We start from the raw sequence: 21455 nt of genomic DNA, 5'->3' as shown, positions 1-21455 counted from the left end.
TGAAATTGAATGTTTAGGTACTTATTAGAATATTCAGCTCGAAATTAATCTTATTATTGTTGAAATCTAACCACCATCTTGGAAAAATGGCGGCTACGTGGAAATTCTACTATTAGTCCATTCAAAAGCTATGGACCTGTACGTAATTCGGAGAGAGATTTCTTCACTTTATTACTAAAACGAAAAACTTAATTAGTTCAGTTTATTACTATAATGTTTCTCGATAAAATAACCTAGAAATTTTCGTTTCCGGAATTTTATATGCCATCTTGAAAAAATGGCTACTCTTTTATATTTTTTCTTTTAATTAAAATATCACACATATTATCCTGTCAACCTCCAGTATTTTCTTTAAATTTTCCTCATTTTTGTCGATATTTTCTATGAAATGATAGCAGTGAATTTGGAATTTACCAATGCATACACTTCTACTACTAAATCATTTTCATGTAGCAAATAACTCGATTTAATGATTTATTATACTTCTTAAACATTCCCTTTTCTCGATTTCAGTTTCTCTGGATACTTACTTTGGTGGATAACCTTTCCTGTTGTCCTTAATGTTTTGTTCTTAAGTTTTATTAGATGTTAATGGAATAATATAAACATCTAACATAATTTATTACGTAAATACAAGGTAAAAATAATAATTCTACCAGAAACAGCTTTTAAGAAAATTACAATTAAAGTCATCATCTGTCTCTTGTTTATCGGTTTCGTTTTTTTTTCTTCTGAGTTGCCATCAACTTGTACCTCTTCTGACTCATCTTTGTCATTCTCTTCGGGAACCTGAAACGGCACATTGGGTAATCCTTCTCTCCTGTGAGTGATTAGGACAAGCATGCTTTCTTCAAATTTCCAGTTTCTTTTAATTTTCTCCCTTTTCTTGCAGTTTTAGACTCAAATGTTTGTAAGTAAGCTCTTAAGCAAGGTGTTTTGAATGAGTCAGCAACTGGTGGTAATCTCACAGAATCACAGCAGTAATGTTCCGCAGTCTTTTGTATACTTCCTGGATCTATGATACCGGATGCTACAGCCAGTTCTTCAATCCCACATCCTGCATACCTTTTTCCCCATGCATACAAATATGACATTTAAGTATGAAAACCTTATATCACGGCAACAACTCTTCGAGCATCTGTATATTGGTTGGTCTGAAACTAACTGGATAAATGCCATATCCTTCACATCTGCAACTTTTTGACACCCATCTAGCATACCATTTACAACTTCTTCCGTGGGTGGTTGAGGATAACACGTGACGTTAAAAGTCTCCCATTTATCAATATTGTTATCAAGGAGCCATGTAGACCGATATGATTTTGATTTCTTATTGTTTATTTTTTCAGGCTGTGGTTGATTTGGTGTTGAGGTCTTCTTCCAGTTTCTCTTACAGATACACGTGTTGAATCTTTTCTTCTCATCCTTGTTTGGAATGTTCAGACGTCCACCTCCTGATGTTCCGTTCGAAGACTGGAGTGCTATAGGTTGAGCCATTAAAACGTTTGTGAAATGATTTGTTTCTGAGCCTGTTAAACCAACTTCTGTAAAATCGTCATTGTCAACAACCACAGTAGCTAGTACTCCTGATACGATTTAGAATGGACACAGTAATCCGTCATCATCAGATAATTCTTTCGATTTATCTGCTCGCTTATATTCTTCAAATGCCAAGACTGATGATTCATCTAATACTTCGTTGTATGAAATTCCAATTCGAAGTTTTTAAGGGTTTGGAGGATTTCTTTGCTTCCAGTAACATCGTGGGCAGCCATGGGTGACATTACTTGCCTTGGCTGTCGTTTGTTAGTTACGAGGTACTTAATTACTTGGCTCAGAAAACGAAGCTCAGGATCAAGTTTATCATAAACCACAGCTTTGCTTTCTCTAATTACTGGTTGTGAATTAGCTATCAATGTTAGAATGTTGCAAGCTTGATCAGGTATGCATTCACGCTTCAAGGACAACTCTTTGCAGTGTGGCTCTTTTCGTTGATGATTTTCGCAGTACTTAGAATCAAATCTAGGCTGTCGGTACCCTAGATATTCATGACACTTTCTACATACTATCCTCCATTCTTTTTAAGGAATACTATTGATGACTCATGTCTTCGGTATCATCTCTGAAAACCAATTTCCTCTCCAACGTGCTTGCTAAGATTGACACGTAAAATATGAAGGGCAGATCTGTCATCTCACGTGTCTCATATTTCAACATGAGTAAGCACTAACTTCTCGCTGTAACTGTTCATTGTAAGACAGTTGATCTCTCAGAGTATAAAATGTATCTTTATATCCGTGTACTCAGTAACAAAGTTGAGAGAAGGCCTCCATGTTCATTTCTTAAACCCATTTCTGCCTTTCTCTAATTCATTCTGATTTTCTGTCGATTGCTCGAACATTGTACACAGGCCGACAATATACTTTGTAGCAATATTTGTAATATCTAATGTCTAATGCAGCTATTTTAGATATTCCCCTTTCGTTGTTACAAACTGTCACTAATGCTTGCAGACGGTCCTTTGTGTTTTGGTCTTCAACAAAAGGTATTCCATGTACTCTCAGTCCCTATTCTGTTGTACGGAACTATCAGTGAACAGAAACCATTTAAATTTCTTTATTTAAACAATTATTTCTTTGAAAATATTTTCATGCCCCTTTTGGTTTTAACTATAACTTTAATATGGAGGCAATTTTTTTAAAATGTAATGTTGGCAACACTGGTTATTAAGGAGGTGTGTAAAATGTCAGTTAGGATAGAAAAAATAATTTTAGTTACCTTTCCAAACATCTTTTATTTGAAAATATTTCTCTGCCTATGTTCGTTTTCAAGTTAGATCTATTATTTCAATAAGGCAGCTATTTTTCAGAATGGCGTCCAAAAAACCACAATAAAAAAGGACTTCACCACTAAATTTCTTCTAAAGGGCATACCGATTAAGTTTCAATAATAAAAGAAGGTCCCGCATTACCTATTTACGGGTGTCAAGTTTCTGACTGGACTAACAATGTAAACTTTAAAATAGTTGATAGTAGTAGTAAAATTTTTCAAGACCACCAAACTTTTAAATAATTCAAAGTTGTATTAGTGAAAACACCCACCAAATATAAAACTTGTAGAAAGGAAGAAATGAAATAATGTAACATAAGTTCAAGAATATATAAAGTTTTACCTTGTAAAATACCAATGTTATATTTTTATTCAGGAAAAGTTTTTATTATTAAACAAAAATCAGAAATAAAGTTTCTTTATATATTTATTTGCATATAATAAAGAAAACAAGTATACAAAATATAAAATATATACAAGTATAGAAAATAATAATCAACGTAATATATACATATAAAGATAAAAATTGAAAAAAAAACATGATACTATTTACAGAAAAAATACACATTACAACTGTGACTTCGGTGTTTCTCCAGCAGTAAATTAATTAAATCTTTAACATATTCAGGATTTTCTAATAACTGTTCGTATTGTTTATCATACAACTGTTTACTTATTTCACTATAAAAATGTGATTTCACATAGATACCATACACTTCATTTCTTACATTGCTAATTGTCATAATGCACCAGGCTTCGGCCACAAGTGTTAATGTGCTCACGAAAAGTCAGATATGCACGAATTGATTAAAATAATCTAAGCTGCACCCTTGGCTAAGTAAAACACTCTTTGCTTTCCAGTTTAAAACACTGTCTTTAACGCACTTTCCATCTACAAAGTCACACTTACATTTGCACTTGCACTTTTTGCCTCTGCAACGCGCAGCGAAATCCAATGGACATATTTCGGGTGAAGTTAAAAAACCCAAAGGTGAAACAGCTGCTGGTGATTTGTTAGGTCTGCAATCATCTAGTTCATTGAAAAATTACGAATTTCTTGCTCAACTTCTTTATTAAATAAATTGGGGGAAGGTGATCTTTCTTCTTCAGCTAGGGTTCACTTTGTCGCTTCAACTTGAAAACTTTGTTGTGATGTTCCTGCTGCTGCTGCTGCAACTGCTGAATATGGTCGTGGTACTCTTGGGGATGTTATTGAACCAACAGGTGATGTTGGGAATAATACTGGTTCATCTTGTAAATCTATGATTTCGGTATCTATAATAACATCTGGTGATGCTAGTGAAAATCGTAAATTCTCCTTTAATAAAGTCTGGATAATCCCATGAAGCTCTAAATATTTCTTTGGAGATTCAACAAAATCAAACGGATAATCACAGTCGATTTCAGCGAAAAATGCGATCTCACTTTGTGTTTCATTGAAAGGGTTTGGGTACAAAACCTCGCGGCGACAACCTCGCGGAGTAAAACCTCGCCTGGCCAAAACCTCGCCCCCCAAACCTCGCGGCCCAAAATCTCGCCGGGTCGAAACATCGCCTGGCCAAAATCTCGCCTCACCAAAACCTCGTTGTAATGATCTCGCGACAAAGAATCACGTCTGGTCTAAATTAAGCGAGTCGTAGTGTCGCCTGGGAAGAAGTGTCGTCAGGATAAAACCTCTTCACGTCAATTTCCTCAATGTAGAATGTTCTATATATTACTAGATGTATATATTTAGTAATAACACATACTTACGTTAAAATAATGACAAGAAAAATTCAAATACATGTTTTGCAAATCTATATATACATATATATAAAATAAATGACTATGTTTGTTACATTATACCTCTTGAGCCATCCTACCAATCTCAATCAAATTTTGAACATAGATGAGGTTCGAGCCTAGGATGTCTTTTATAATTTTACTTTGTCGGCACAACAAAAGATAGGGGGAGTGGGATATACATACATACATACATACATATATATATATATATATATATATATATATATATATATATATATATATATATATATAGAGAGAGAGAGAGAGAGAGAGAGAGAGAGAGAGAGAGACGTAGCTGGACATTTCGGCGCCCCTACTCTCACCACACCAAGCTCTTCCTTCCTTTTTTCTTTTTTACTTATAAGAAAAGCAGCAGATATTGTTATACTACATTGAATGTTTATTAAGCTGCAGCCGAGATTTTGTCCCTCGAGGTTTTGGGCGGCGAGGTTTTGGTCTGGCGTAATTTTGGTCGGCGAGGTTTTTGACAAGCGAGGATTGGGCCGGCGAGATTTTGGGTGGCGATGTTTCGGCCGCGAGATTTTGTGCGTATCCTACTGAAAAACTCCATGATGATTCTATGCTCATCTTCTCTTCAAACCCCATATGTAAAGAAAATTTTACCAACAAGGTCACAGCAGGAGATACTTTGAAAATACATTTTTTTTTCAAATGGTTACCTATTCCTACATTTAAAACACATTTTCAAAAACAACTTTCACTTTCCCAATTCTCTATACAATTTTCATAACTATAGTTTATAAGTAAAATCATATTTCATGTCATCATATGTCATTCGTATCATATGATCATATGATCAATGACATTCACTTATTTTCTAAAAACATCAGCATAGCAAAGAAAGGATATTCAATTACCGCCATAGCTAAGCACTTACTGTGCCGGGATTTCACATAGGCGTCCTGGGAGAGCAGGGGCCATTTTCTTCCTGTTCTTCTACAGGGGGCTATTTTTACATTTGGAGACTCAGAAGGATCCTAAAAGCTGTGGGGGACAATTTCCGAAGACACGGACTCATTTTGTCCTTCTGTGGAGGCACAGAGGTTCCTAACACCATTGGAGGGAGCTCCAGGAGTATCATTCTTTATAGGGGATACAGTAATCAAGTTTTTATCAGTAGTTTTTATACACTACCTGGTGTCGAACCTGTAAACTCAGGGAACTAGTATGCTTTCGCATACGTTGCTTCAAAAGCTTCTGGGGGCCATTTTAAGAGGCCAGGGACTATAGGAACTTCGTGGGGACCGATGGGGGCATTCTCAAGCCAGTAACCATAGTCCTGCTTGGCAAGAGCTAGCATCAATGGTCAATAACATCCCAATGCCATTCACACCTTTTAGAAATCAAGACCTACTTTCTTCTCATGTACCACTTAACGTTACAGCATATTCCATAGATTGTTGACTCAAATTTACAAGAGGCGGTTTTGTTTGATGTTGACAAAGTAACATCTATCTTCTTCTCTGAGGCATGGAACTTAATTGACAAGTTGAAGTATGGTACCGGCAGTCAGGACATCAAATGTATTAGAAGGTGTCGCAGAGATTTTCACCGCAAGAAAGTATGAACTGATATCTTTTTTCAATCAGCAATTGTCTCACTATCAACCGAGAACTTCTACTAGTTCCTCTCATATTTCTTGGCAAAGTTATTTCTGAAGGTATCACATTCTACGCTCCTGGAGCCTACCACCGTGCACGATAGATGACGGAATTCGATTATTGCCTGAAGATCACAGTTTCACCTTATATCTCGTTAGCTCAATAGGCTTCGTGACTTCACCATATTAGTCATTGCAGTGTATTTGAAATTATGGTATCACTCTCCTCTTGCGCTCTCAGCTCCAGGGAATGACCTGAATTTCTTAAGAATGTTAATGCAAAAATTGCAGATACAGTAATGCACTGTTTCTCACAGCAATTGCAGTATTAGAGCTAACAACTTATTGATCTCAGTTTTTTTTGATTCTGAAGTCCCCGCAGCAGTGGCGATAGACGTTTTACAGCATTATTTAGAGATGGACATGAATAATCGTACGCTTAATATATGGGGATACCACTAAGGATAAAACCTTCAGTTACTTTGTTTCCAGGAACACCAGAAAGCTGTTTGAAGCACTGGAGACCTCCAATGATTTTTTTATTAGAACCCTGGACTATGGGAAACGAGCGATAGTTTCCTTCAGACGCGAGAGCGCGGAAAAGCTCTACAGGTTGTAAATGATATGTGAAAACGAGGAATTGCATTGTTTTAAAATTTCAATGGAAAACACCAATCACGGTGATCAGACCCGATTTCCTCTAAAAGTTGTTGACCAGCACAGAAACAAATTTCCTTACTCGAAGTAAATTAATATTCAACCAAAGCTTTTTTTTTGTTTTTTGTGTTGAATATACTTTTGCAAAGTTAAATACGGAAAATAGAGACCCATAAAACATAAAAATTGCTAGAAGATGTTACCAAATATATTTTTGAATTTCATAGTATTTATGTGAATTTTCACATTTTAGTGGTTTAGGTAAATTTAAAGAAGCGTTTAGGGACCATTAAATATTGAGTACCTGTTGCCAAATTTTTATGGTAATCATAGAACCATATTATCAATTATTAGAACAAAAATTAAATGAAATAAGATGTAAAAAATAAGCTTGCTTCCAAAAGAACTACTATTACGTTTCCACGTTACGTACCTTTTCGAAGTAACAAATGCTGTTATTAATTTGGAAGCAGATAGCTGTTTCTCATTGATTAGTTTGACCGAAATAATTTCTAAAAGAGTACCCAAAGAGTTTCCGGTTATTCGAGTCGAGTCTTCATTTTACAAACACTCTAGTCTAGATTCTAAAAGTTGAATCGACAAAGACTTTTGTCTAGACTTGCTTATAATTTAACAAATCATGCCCCGACTGGGGTCTCGTATCGTTTCCGAGTTGCATAGATTGCAGTTTCGAGACATATCTCAACTCGTGTGCATCAGTATTATTTTTATATAGAGCACGTGTTATTCTTCTAATTGTTTATAATTAATTATGCTCATTTTGTAAGATAAAAGATGTTCAATAAGCATATTATACATACGTAAACATTAATATTATTTGTATCATAATTGCATTTTGAACACATAAGGTGAAGTTCATAAAATAGATTATCACAGTTAATACATTGAGAAATTATACTTGTTTCCAGTAAAAATGATCAATCATTCAATCATTTTTAAATTCATATCCATATTTGTTGCAGCTAATCAATGTAAGAAGTGAGTATATCTTCTCGTTATTCATTTCAAAATAATATGATAAAAATAAAAGCACTTCAGAAATGACAACCTTGTTTACTAGTATGTCTAATACTGCTAATTTTACAAACAAAATACTATTTAGTTAGCAAGTGTTGGCATCAGTGACACATTTTTTTGTTTTTCCTTGAGCCGTTACAGTGTTAAATTGAATTAAAGTATGTAAAAGCTTAGCTCAAACAATAGTACATTTTATTTGAAAACTATCCACATGTAAAATGAAATTCGTGTATTTGTGTAAAGAAAGAAGTGATACTTTTAGTTGTCTGAAACTTGAACCTCGATTTTTAATTCACAAAATAAACTGAAATAATTTTCATTTTTTCTGTTCGACACATTAACAGTTATTAGTTTTTTAATATCGGAGTTCCGAAGAGAAAGTTAAGTTGAATTAATTGACAGCTCCTATACCGACAACTACCAGTCAGGACTTCTGTTCAGTTCAAAAGAAGAGAAGACTGAGATAGGGATATATGAAAATCAAGAAAGAGGTAGAAGAGGGAGAAATAGAAAAAGAAATGGGTACAGAAGGAAGAAAGAGGGTTAGAGAGGCCTTTGAAAAGAAATATAGTATATTGGAGGTAGGAAAAGAACACAAGTAAACCTTGCAGAAAAACGTCGTTGGAAAGTCTATTGTTAATACAAACGAAAGTAAAGAGGAAGAAAATAGAAATAAAGAAATACTGAATAATTGTAAAAATGTAGGAGGAAAGCTTAAATGGCTGCTAAATATTCTAATTTTATTGTTCGAGAATCAAATCTGAACTGTTACCGAGAAGACATATCTTCCCTCACACTGCTCTGACCAGGATCCATGTAAATGCACAAGTTGGAGCTACCCCGATCCAGTCCAGATGATAATTAGTACGAATTTAATCATTTATCTGCTATTTCTGAGTATTGAATACCTTTCATCGAGTAACTGATTTTACATACTTAAGGTCGAACACAATGTGAGTCAAGCTGACCCGCACAAATTGCAAATTCGAATGAAAACGGTATCAAAAATTTGTACCCAATATGTACCAATTTGTACCATCAAAATTAGAATTTGTACCCCTACCACTTTCGGAAAATTAATAGTTTTGATAGCGGGCCTGGAGGACCTTCAAAAATTATTTTCTTCCCATTCGAACAAAAACCCTACCAAAAATTTGTACTCAATATGTACCAATTTTTACCACCAAAATTAAAGTGTGTACCAATACTAATTTCGATAAATTTGAATGTTAATTTGCGGGTAAAGCTGGCCCGCACAACTTATTTTTCATTCCAATTCTAATCAAAATATTACGAAAATTTGTACCCAATATGCACCAATTTGTACAACGAAAATTAGAATGTGCACCTCCACCAATTTCCAGAAGTTTGATTTTGATTTTTTGTTGGTGGGTCAAGCTTGCCCGTCCATTTTTTTTCAAATTCGAATCAAAACGGTTTCTAAAATTTTTCTCAATATGTACTAATATGAACAACCAGAATTATAATTTGTACTCCACTGATTTGGACAAATTTGATTTTTTCGTGGTGGGTCAAGCTATCCCGCACAACTTATTTTTCATTCCAATTAGAATCAAAACATTACTAAAACTTTATACCCAATATGCACCAATTTTTTAAAGTCAAAATTAGAATTTGTACCTCCACTAATTTGGAGAAATTTGAATTTTTGATGGCGGGTCAAGCTTCCCTGTCCGTCGTATTTTTCTTTCCAATTCGAATCAAAATGTCATCATAATTTGTAACAAATATGTACCAATTTGTACCACCAAAATTAGAATTTGTAACGCAACCAGTGTCGAGAAATTTGAACATTTTATGGTGGATCAAGCTGGCTGACGATAGTATTCTTTCGAGAGTACTAGAAAGAATAAAGGAAACCATTATCACAAAACAATTAGTAGGGGAGGCGGTAGATTAAATAGATAGCCCGAGTTGGCCCGAGCAATAAAAACTCAAATTTCGCTAAATTGTTGTGGAGTATAAATTTCATTTTTGTGCTACAATTTGCTACATATCAGGTACAAATTTTTGGTAATTTTTTGATTCAAATTGAAAAGAAAAATAACGTGTGCTAACTAATTGACGACAAGCTAGCCCGCCATTAAAACTTCAGATTTCTCGAAATTTGTGGGGGCACAAATTAAACTTTCGTGGTATAAATTGGTATATAATGGGTACAAATTATTAGTAGTGCTTTGCCTCGAATTGGAAAGAATAATAAGTTGTGGGGGCCAGCTTAACGTCAATTTGGCCCCCTTCAAAAATTCAAATTTCTAGAAAATGGAGTGGCTCCAAATTCTAATTTTGCTGGTACAAATTGGTACATATTCAGTACTAATTGTTGATACCATTTTGATTCGAATTGGAAAGAATAATTTGTGCAGGTCAGCTTGATCCGACTTCAAATATTCAAATTTCTCGAAATTTGTGGGGTAGAAATTCTAATCTTATGGGAAAAATTGGTACATACTGGGTGCAAATTTTTGGTAGCCTTTGATTCGTAACGGAAATAAGAATAAGTTGCAGGGACCACCTTTACGTCGATTTGACCTAACATCAAAAATTCAAATTCCTGGAAACTGGTGGGGGGTAAAAATTCTAATTTTGATGGTACAAATTGGTACATTTTAGGTACAAATTTTTGATACCGTTTTTGTTTGACGGAACAGATGACGGATAGGGATATATACGCAACACTAATTTTCCTGGTAGATTATAGAGGTAAATGAAAAAGCAGGTCAAGGGTGAAATGACAGAATGTCTCTTAGGTCGAAATTTCCTCAACATCGACCAATACGATGATAGATTTTTCGAAACACGTAATTAGTTTCTCTAACGAGAAAGAAGTGGTTGTCGTTCCTATGCTCATTGAAAAATCAGGTAGTATAGAAAATAGTGGGTACCAATCTAAGAAGATTCTAAAATATGTTGATCGAATAAATAAACCTGTTAACACTGAATCTGGTATTTTTACCGAATGTAATAGCTTTTCAGATGAAAGTTCAGAGTTCGAATAAAAGCATGAGTATACATCTTTAGTGTGTCCCATAATTAACAGTTTGGTTTTAGAAAAAAATTAATTAGAACAAGAGTGGATCCGTATGAAGGACACCAACCATATTCCCAATTTATTAAATGCTCTAAAAATTTTAGAATGAAAGACTTAATTATAAATCAAGCTGTAGTTGAATATTTTTACTCGAGTATTACGGTTTAAAAATATCTGAAATTCATAATGAAATTCAAAATGATCATGATAATATCCAAAATAAACAGGAAGGTTGTGGGGATAAGGTATTAAAGAATGACATTGTTTTTGAAAATGTGTGTGCCATAGCAACAATAGATGAAATTATTGAAGAGGTGCATGAATGCGACCAATTAAGCAAGGAAGAGAAACAACACTTATTTGATTTCTGGTAAACCATCGTAATATACTTACTGATTATCCAGGTAGATGTTACCAATACGAATATTGTATAAATGTTGATATTACTGACCCTATTGTGAAAAGTCAATATACTTTATCCTACAATTTCAAAGAAAGTATTGATAAGCAGATTCACGAATGGTTAAAAGTAGGTGTTATTTAACCGGCAGTTTCGATACATAGTCATCCTATTTTCTGTGAACCAAAGAAAAATACAACTAAACCTAGGGTAGTAGTTGATTTGATTGGGTTAAATAGACATGTTAAATTAAAACAACATAAGGTAAATAGGATTAATGTTTTACTTTTAAAATTTCAAGATCCTTCTTACGTAGAAGTTATTCGTCAGTTACCTCGTCCTACCAATATGAAACATTTGCAAAAGCTATTAGGTCTTTTGAGTGGTGTTTGAAATTTGTGCATTGTTAAAAGTGGCATTAAATAAGATACTTTGTTGAATGAAACATTTGGTTGAATACGTTATGTCACTTAGCGTGTATTACTGTATTATCGCATGTTTAGTTGTTTATTAACATTATTCCCTTACAAATCAGTTTATGTGAGTTCTTTTCAATTCCAATTATTGGAACACTCTTATCAGTTTCTACAGGAACTGTATGTTAAACTTTCATGTTTACTGAATAATGTGTTCACCTTAAAAGATAATTAAAGAAGGTACAAACCAACAATAATAACAAAATGAGACTAAATGACAGTTACAAAAGGCCCACGCATACTCGTAAATGGCTACTCCTTCCATTGGTTATTATCTCGTGTGTTCAGGTGAATTTGTGAACTGTCGCCTTTAATGTGTTTATACGGCAAAAACCGTGCGACCAGCTCAAAGGTATTCAGATTCACCAAGATTTCAATTGACTGAACAATGTTAACTCTTAATGAACTGTTGTAGTGCTGTGATCGTGCTATTATGCTGTAGTGTAATCAGAAAGACTTAGATTCCAGGGTTCTTGCCCACTAATGTAATCCTCTTACTGGACATTCCGTTCTGCACCACTTATAACAAGATCATTATAACATGTTTTAAATCAACCCTCGTATTTCCCAACGTTAGTCCTTGGAAGCAATACGTAGACCCTTGACCTGCTTTTTCCGTTTACCTGAATAATCTACCAGGAAAATATGTGGTGCGGGTTTTAATTGCGGATGGAATATTATGGAAGAAATACGTTTCCACGACTCAAAACTAAGAAGGGATGCTGATGCACCTGTATCGCACAATGCTTTCAATTGAGTATTTAATATTTTAAAATCAATTTCGGCAGTACTAGTGTTATTACCCTTGTCTAAATTTTTAGCTATTTCAATTTCATCCTCAGAAACATCTAAGTCCCAATTAATAACGCTATTAATGTTTTTACTTAACGTTACATATTCTACAGGAAAAATTGGGGTGAGTGCGTCTTCATTAATAAAATTTTCAAGATTACTTAAATTTTCATTAGCTCTACCAGAAGCACTCTCTCGGCAGAGCATTTCTAGTTTAACGGCGTTTCCTTTTTATTACGATTTCCTGGTGAAGTAGGAGGAGGAAACGTACGAGGTTGACTAAAATTTTGAGTGAAAGGTATTTGGTTACCAGGAGGAAGAGTTGGAAATGGTTGGGTCGTGTGCCTACCACTAGCAACCTGCCTTTCATAAGTATACTGTATATCTTCCTGATTATCATACGTATTATGAATGCCTTCATTTTCAGAGTTTCGCTGAGAATATACATTTCTTGGTTTACCCTTATTCTTGGAATGTTGATTTTTACCTTTACCCTGTAATTGCCTTTTACCTTTGTTTTTAATTTGACATTGTGGTTCTTTAATCTTTTGTTCATTACCTTCATTCTTCTGAATATTAACTTGATTTACTCGCATTTGTTTCTTATAAAATGCATTATTCGTTTTAAATTGTCGTTATATTTTGACAGTGTTTCAAGGTTTTGAACACCATTTAACATAGTTTCTAAGTTCAAAGATGGTAAGAAAACTAATTGTTTCTGAACATAATTAGGTAGCAGCTATTGAATTTTGCTCAATATAAAAGCTTCGCTGGCATTTTCATTCAACTCTCAAATTCTATGATACCGATAAGTTGCAATTTGGTAAACTGTACCGTCAACTTTGGGATCATACCTTTTAGATTGCAATACGGACATTTCACCTGCTACGACTTCTGGAGATTCAAACTGTTGTTTGAAAACAGTAAAAACGTTATATGATCTAAAATCAGATTTACGAGTAACGAACCAAGATTTAGAGGATCCTTGCATCAAAACTATAAAATGGCTAAATATTGTGCTTCCGGAATTTGCTTTAATTTAACATTTTTCTCGAATAATTCCAAAAAGTTAGATGCAGTGATTTCACTTTCATGACCTAAAAACCTTTCGAAAGATTCGATGTCATTGCGCTTAATAGGCCTACCATTTTTAACCTGGACCGATTCTCTACAATGAGTACAACTACGGTCTTTACTTTTAGACTTTAATTTATTGTTAGTCTCATAACTTCTGTTAGTACTTTCACTACTACTATGACTTATAGAACCGCAAGTTAAGGAACTGTTAACTACACTATCGTATAATGAATTAGTCACGCTACGAGTGTTACTGACCCTACTAGGTCTGGATTCAACATGCAGATTCAAAATTTGCTTTTTTGTTAATGTTAGTTGAACCTGTAACATTTGTAATTCTTGCTTGAGGTTACCAATTTCATTTTTAACCTCCAAAATAGTAGTCTGAATGTGAATATATTGTTTCGATCCTTTTTATCTGTCATTTGCTAACTCTACAACAGTGCTATTAAAACGACCTACTGTGATTTTGAGAAAAGGCAAATCATTGATTAATACGGTCGATTTCCGTACCACAACTGTTTACTCTACTTTCGTTGAGATTTACATTTTGCATACACTAAAGTACCAGTTCTTGATGCGCTTGAATTCTACTTTTGATATGTAGTAGAAAGTTTTGATTGTAACGTACTTTCTCTTCCAGATCCAAGATTTTACGATCAAGCGTGTTAGAAATTTGTTGAAAATCGTGCTTTGAGTTAGAGAATTACTGCTTTGGGCTTGAACCTGCTGAATCGCTAGTGATAACTCATTTCGTGCTTCAATCAACTGATTGTTTGTTTGAATTTTCATTTCACTGAATCGATCATTTACTTCTATTTTGAATTCCCTAAATTCTCGTCTCAGACTTTCAATATCAACTTTAATTTCTGATTTAAAAAAGTTACACTCAGTTCGTAAGTTCTTGAATTGAAAGATCGTGCTTTTCACGTAATTCAGCTACTTCCGTTTTTAAACTGTCAACCTGTTTAATTAACTCATTGTGGTTACATTTTATCACTTAGTTAGTTTCGGCTAAGTCTGCGGACAACTTATTCACCCATTAGAGCAGTGTTTCCATTTCACAAGAGGGAGACATGATAAAATATTACACTACAAGACAATATATATATATATATATATATATATATATATATATATATATATATATATATATATATAAGGGAATGGCATTCAATACAAAGTAGTGCAGTTCAAACTCTTATCTTCTCCCTACTAAAGAATCTGTCGTTGTTCGGGCTGCCAATTTACAAGAACATTTGGTTAGAACCTTATTTGTCCCTGTAAAGGACAAGCCAATTTATAACGTTATTGTAGTTTTAAGACCGTATGTTTTGTTCGGGAACAGCCAATTTATGTTGGCACGGGGTTCGATCGTTACCTGTTCCAGTTCAGAAACCACATATAATATTATCGAGATGCGAACCTTGTATGCTACTGGAAGAGAAAACTAATTTATAACATTATTTAGTTCGAAAAGGTAGTAAAATTATTTACTGAAAGTCGATGGACTGAAATAATAGTAACAACGAAAGAAATCCACTCCTATGGTCTTTAGGTTCGGGCGTTAAAAAAGACTGGAAGTATACGCTGTGTACCCACCGTCACTGTCGTGTCATGCCTAGTGCAATCTTATCAACACCTGCAAAAGAGGACTCAAAGTGGGAACCATACGAATTATTAACGCCAGATCGTTGTTGAGGGATACAAATAAATATTTGTACTGCTCTACTTCTAACATACCTTACTTCGATTTAATCCTAAATTAAATTACGCACATATTTAAAATGGTACTTTTCCTTCACTGATAAAGAGACACAGTGAAGTTCAATTTAGGAGCACTTCATTTCTCTTGTAATGCGAAGAAGACTTTGTTTAGTATTTTCCAGTATCAGTATTCTAGTAACATAAATTTTGATTATACTTCTCATTTTAAACTTCAGTTGGTTGGATGATAAAGTTTGTTGAGAGTGCGTAGTCCTCACATGTTGACACGACCAGATTTTTAGAAGCACTCTGACGCTCCGTTTGTTAGCGTCACTTAATTTGCACTTCACTGTTTCACTACTAAGGAATAATGAATTAATTATCTTTCAATTGAAAACGCACTGAAAATATCGATGTACACATTAATGTAAAAATAAATGATAATTTTGGACAAAAGTCTATTCTGCGTGAGTGTCAGTGAGAAGACAAACAAATTCCTAGCCAAATAAGGCCTGACGGAAGACGCAGAGCTGTCTTGAAGAATGAGGCACCTTTTGGGTAAAAAATTCCAGTGCTTCGCTTCTCTACGAATTTTGGCTGGCTACGTATTGCTTCCAAGAACTGACGTTGTGAAATACGAGGGTTGACCTAAAACGTGTTATAACGATCTCGTTATACTACCCAAACGCAATAGCTCCTCCCTTTACAAGGATTGCTAATAAATTATATCTTAAATTTTCTTCCCTGTACCGTGTCACAAACATAAGATTTTTCTATTACAGAAGCTAGATTGTAATTGTCTGAGATTTAAATTTAAGCCCATCTCCCGCAGAAAACGAGCGCATGAACAAACTGTATAGCACAAAACACAAAAGGATAAAGGACAGCAAATTTTAATCGCTTACATTTAGCATGATTGAATTTCATTTAAATTTAATCATAATTTCACAGATAAGTAACGTGTTGAGCATCAGTTGTATCCAAATTTTTCTGTTCATATAATAAGTATTTTGAGCTACGACTTGTGGCACAGCACCGGCACAATACTCCAATTTATGAAAGAATCTTCTTTTTCTTGATCTTCGTAGAAAATCAAATAAGGTTATTACGAATGCAAACTCAGAAATGTATGCTAAAATATGTAGCCGCTATTTTCTAACAGACACGTTTTAATAGAGTGGGTTTCTCATAAGAAAAAATCAAAATGCTGCGTTTAATAAAACAATTAAATCTTTTCACATATAAGTAGGTATCCAAAAATGTCAGTCAAAAATTAAAATAAAGACACTAGAATTTATTTCTAAAAATCCAAAATGGCCACTATTTTCAAAATAACCTTCTTGAGACTTCCTTCACAGATTTTTTCATATAACCTAATTTACGTCAGAATTCTATAACGTTTCTATCTAAGTATTGGCAAAGAATAAAAAAAGGCTTTCCAACGACTTGAAACCTACGAATGTATAGCCGGCATTTCCTTATCTGAAGATTTAATATAGCGGCATTCTCAAATGAGAATGTTAAAATACAATACTTAATGAAGCAAATAAATCCTTTTGCACATAAGTAGGTATGCACATGCAGGTAAAAAAAAACTGATATGAAACCACTCCAATTTCTAAATAGAACTTAAATATTATCGCCATTTGCAAAATGGCCCTCGGAATAGGGTTTCTTTTTATTCTGCTTGAATTGGTTAAGAATAAAATAACGTTTCAAACGTAAACAAACCCCTATATATAAATACACATATCGTTAACAAATATGAGCACGATTTCTTAAAATGGCCGTTGTTGAAGTTCTTCTTTGCATAGGTTTCAGATTTTAATAATTCAATGTATATGGGAATTTTGTAGAATTTTATTTTCATCATTTATAAATTATCAAATAAACTTTTTAGCCAATCGAAGCGCTCAATAGTTCTGTTAATTTTACCTATATGGCCGTCATGTATTAAAATTGAGTCTTCATACAGCGCTTATCATTTTGTAAGACAATATATTATGTACTTCCACCCGCTTTACATTAATATAGGTCATTTCAGATTATTTTTACATGTCTCAGCATCCTTCTTGGTAACCGCGTCCTGCAGCCGAATGAGGTGAATTTAGAACTTTTGAGATCGAAAATAAACTAAATCTTTAAGTTATACGTCTCACAGATATGCCGGTAAGGTTTAAAAGAGACGGTGATGATGAGAGATGAAAATGTTGGAATGAAGAAAGTTGGAGAAAACGGGAGAACTCCGAGAAAACCCACTAGCATGGTGTTTGTCCACCATAGTCCACACGGCGCGAGGTGGGATCGAATCAGTTAACACAAACACCAGAGGTAAACGCTCTACCACTGAGCCACCGCGCCCCTTTTAATGCGATCGGAATATCTACATTGATCTCCGCGACAGCAAAAATTATGAGCTTGACACTAATACCGGTCATTCTTTAAAATTATTTCCACATATCTTATGATCCCTATATTATGACCCTTTTTCTTATCAGATGAGTGTTAAATATCAAAGTACACGAGATCTCAAGTTTCGCCATTCAGCTCAGCAACCACGAAAACTTTGTCTATTTTAGCGCGGAAGATGTCTTTCGTTAGCCTCCATTCTTCACGGTATGACGTCACGAATACCTATCAACCAACTACTTCCTATGGAATGAAGTCACACACACAGGCTAAGGCAGATGAAGAGAGAGAGAGTATCATAGATCATGTGTACCTGGGCAAGCTTTTTAATTAGCTCTTGATATTCCTTGCTATGAAATAATTAAAAGCTGTTTCAAGCAGCCGGGTAAGAGTACCAACAGTTGCATTGCATTGGTACCAACAGTACCGCTTCTACGATTCGCTGTCTGCCATATACGTATACAGTTTCCGATCGAAACACTACAGGAGGAATGTACTCGAAGTAAATGTTTATAGGTTATCATATTTCGTATGTTTTATTTTTACTTGTGCAATTTTTTCAACTGCTTTTTTGATAACTTGGCACACGAGGAGCATCAGGAACAGTATTTAAACTGACGGCCGTATAAGATCACTAGACAAGCGGTGGTTGCAGTCTAAAGGGTGAAGTGTAGGGAAAGCAATCATACATATTCCATATATATTCACCTAAATTTTGGAACATATGTCGTGAATTAAAAGAATAATATATTTATATTTTGCAAGATCATAACTCAATGAAAGAAAAGAAGAAACATCTTTAAATGATGATTTAAATTTTTCATATTTGAGGATTTTAAGTAAATTAACGAGTACTTTCTCGTAGTTAGCGATAAGCGTTAATATGACACTAAATATCAAAGCACCCATTTCTGGTGTCCAAACATTTCACACTTCTTTATTCCTCGTATACACACATAAAATTAGGTTACTAATCGAAACCGATACATATTGTGCATGTAGATATACTTAGGAGTACATTTTCCCACTTTTGTATAACAAGGACTCTACTGTCATAGCGACTATTTTACTTTTCTGATCTTTCCGTTTGATTAACTAGTTCCTTGACCAGGTTTACATCACTATCGCCTTATATCATTAAATAAGCACACTTGGTAAATTTGCACATCTCAAGGAAAGAAAGAAAAACTAGTAAATGAGAATTTCTCAAATACAGAAGGATCTTCGTCAGTAAGAGCACGATTTTAAAGGTAAAAACACTACTTGAGTTTTAGGATTTGTACAGGAGCGATGAAATCAAATGTAATATGAACAGTAGAATTTCAGTTTTCTGGCCTGATGATAGATTTAGTACTAATTAAAGTTACGCTGACCGGCCTTAAACCCATGCTACATGCGGTTCGTTTAGTAATAATAGTGTTCGCTCTTACATATGTTATTAGAGAATATCACATAAATTGTAAAGAATATACAACATGTGGCGGTATTTTTAACGTTTTCACTTCTGATTTATAGGATAGTTTGTGACCGTGGCAAGCAGGAATTATTCGGGATAAGGTACCAAGACCCCTTACACTTATATTCATTTACTCAATTCAATATTATACATTTTACTTCAATATTATATTCATATTCCACACATATTCATATCTCAACATATATCTATATGCATTAGTTATTAAATCTTTCAAACTATTAACGCCATCAAAGTGAATTTTGTCGTTGGAACACTTTACATCTAAATCCGATATAACCTATATATATACTGTGTATATACTGTATACATATATATATTCAACTAATTTCCCGCGCACAAAAATAAAATTCGTATTTCCAAATATTTTATTTAAATAGTAGACCTCCAATGTGCAAGGCAGGAACGTAAACACAAAACTATATTGATATAGATGAAGCTAAATATATCGATCTCTCTCTTAGGTGCAAACAACTACAACAACCTTCAAATTCAGAGTTCCCAGTGGAAACAATCGTAGGAATAGGTAATAACTTGACGAAAGATTCTAAGCGGATAATGATGGAAGGAAAGTAAAATTTAATCGTAGACCGGACTGTCGCTCGCTATCGCTGTTTGTCGATATTGTGGAAAACATTTACTTTATACTTCGCATCGATGAATTCCTCTACGAATCGTGTCCCGTAATGTCTCAGTTGATAATTCAGGTTCAAATGCTATATATTAAATGGTCGATAGTATTTGTAAAATTTAAAAGTTGGGGGACGATTAAAATTTAAAAAAAAACATCAAAACGAGAGTAGAAGAATATATAAGGAAGATATAGGGAAAAAGCAAAAGTGGCGCCAAAGGAATAAGCTAGGACACAAAAACTACAAAGGCAATTCGTCGAATATCAACAAACAAAAATCCACAGCCAAATATACTTTTATATGCCAAAAATGGTTTGCCTACTAAAATGAGTAGCATAAAAAATGTGTCTCAAAACCAACAGCAAATCCGTGTCCAAAGTGAGATTTCAATAAAATTACTGGCTTTATGGAAATCTCATTTTGCGCTGTATCCGGTTGAGACCATGGATAGTCCGGCACTACCGGGATTTCAATGTGATTTCTTAATTTTTTATTTCTAAATTAACAAAAATATCCGACCCCTCAGAAACTGAGGAGACTTTCGAGGAAAGTATGGGAAACTAAAGTAAAGTAGAGGAAACCCTAACAGCAACTTTACAAATAAAAAAATAAATAAAAATAGCTTTCCTAGTAGTAAGTTGTCTACCAAATCTTATTAGTGGCTACCAGTCCGCAAGATTACCAACTTTGAGGCGTCAACTAATTTCAAACACTATATACTAAAAATGAAAGAAGTGAAAATTCATGGACTATAGGGGTTTGGACGCCCTGACACTTTATTACTAGAATCTACTGTAATTTGATCCTCTCTACTTCGACAGCCCTACAAACAAAAAAAAATTTGTCTTAGTCCGGTGACATGAAAGAAAATACTGTCCTAGATGCAAGTCAAAAGCGTATATCTAAACGGTTCCAATTCTGCAGACGGTTATCCTGACATGCAGTTTTGAATTATTCTGGTGTCAAAGCAGTCATTTTGTACACCAAAATGGACTGTAATTACTGCACAACCAGGAAGCAAGTAATACTACGAATAAAAACTTATCCAAAATGAACTTAAACAATGTTGCCAATACAAGGTATCTGAAAAAATCTAAACAATTTTGCCAGTACAGTATACTGAGAGAAACTAAATTATATTCGGACAGTACAATAACTAATAATAATAATAATAATAATAATAATAATAATAATAATAATAATTTTCGCATTGTTTTGTGGATGTATTTTCATCATAAGTGCATTCAATATTGATTTTTCATTGAACTAATGGGCCTAAAGTGCTCCGAGGAACTTATGTGCTAGTTTTCCTATTGGGACGTAACAGGACGAAGATTTAAATCGAAATTTTTTACAAAACACATATTTGGTAAAATAACTAAAAGTCACGAAGCATGATGATCACAGCTCACATAGTGTCTGAGATAATCAAGTTGAAAAATCGCTTTGGGTCAAAATGGAACCAAGGGAAGTAAGAAGGTTAACAAAAGCACTGACAATCGAAGT

At 34.1% G+C, this 21455-nt stretch overlaps 1 protein-coding gene across 1 annotated transcript in view; it reads left to right on the top strand.

The window, feature by feature from the left end:
- Nucleotides 1-7532: 7532 nt before the first annotated feature.
- LOC145682840 (uncharacterized) overlaps nucleotides 7533-21455 on the top strand; it is a 234986-nt gene continuing 221063 nt past the window's right edge. Inside the window, exons 1-2 of the mRNA XM_081754205.1 lie at nucleotides 7533-7601; nucleotides 7876-7891. Of these exons, the coding sequence (XP_081610331.1) occupies nucleotides 7533-7601; nucleotides 7876-7891 (85 nt within the window). The remainder of the gene's footprint in view (nucleotides 7602-7875; nucleotides 7892-21455) is intronic.

This window comes from Thermobia domestica, chromosome 4, assembly GCF_964235325.1.
Source record: "Thermobia domestica chromosome 4, izTheDome1.hap1.1, whole genome shotgun sequence".
NCBI lineage: Eukaryota > Metazoa > Arthropoda > Insecta > Zygentoma > Lepismatidae > Thermobia > Thermobia domestica.
This window is presented reverse-complemented; position numbering and strand designations above follow the sequence as displayed.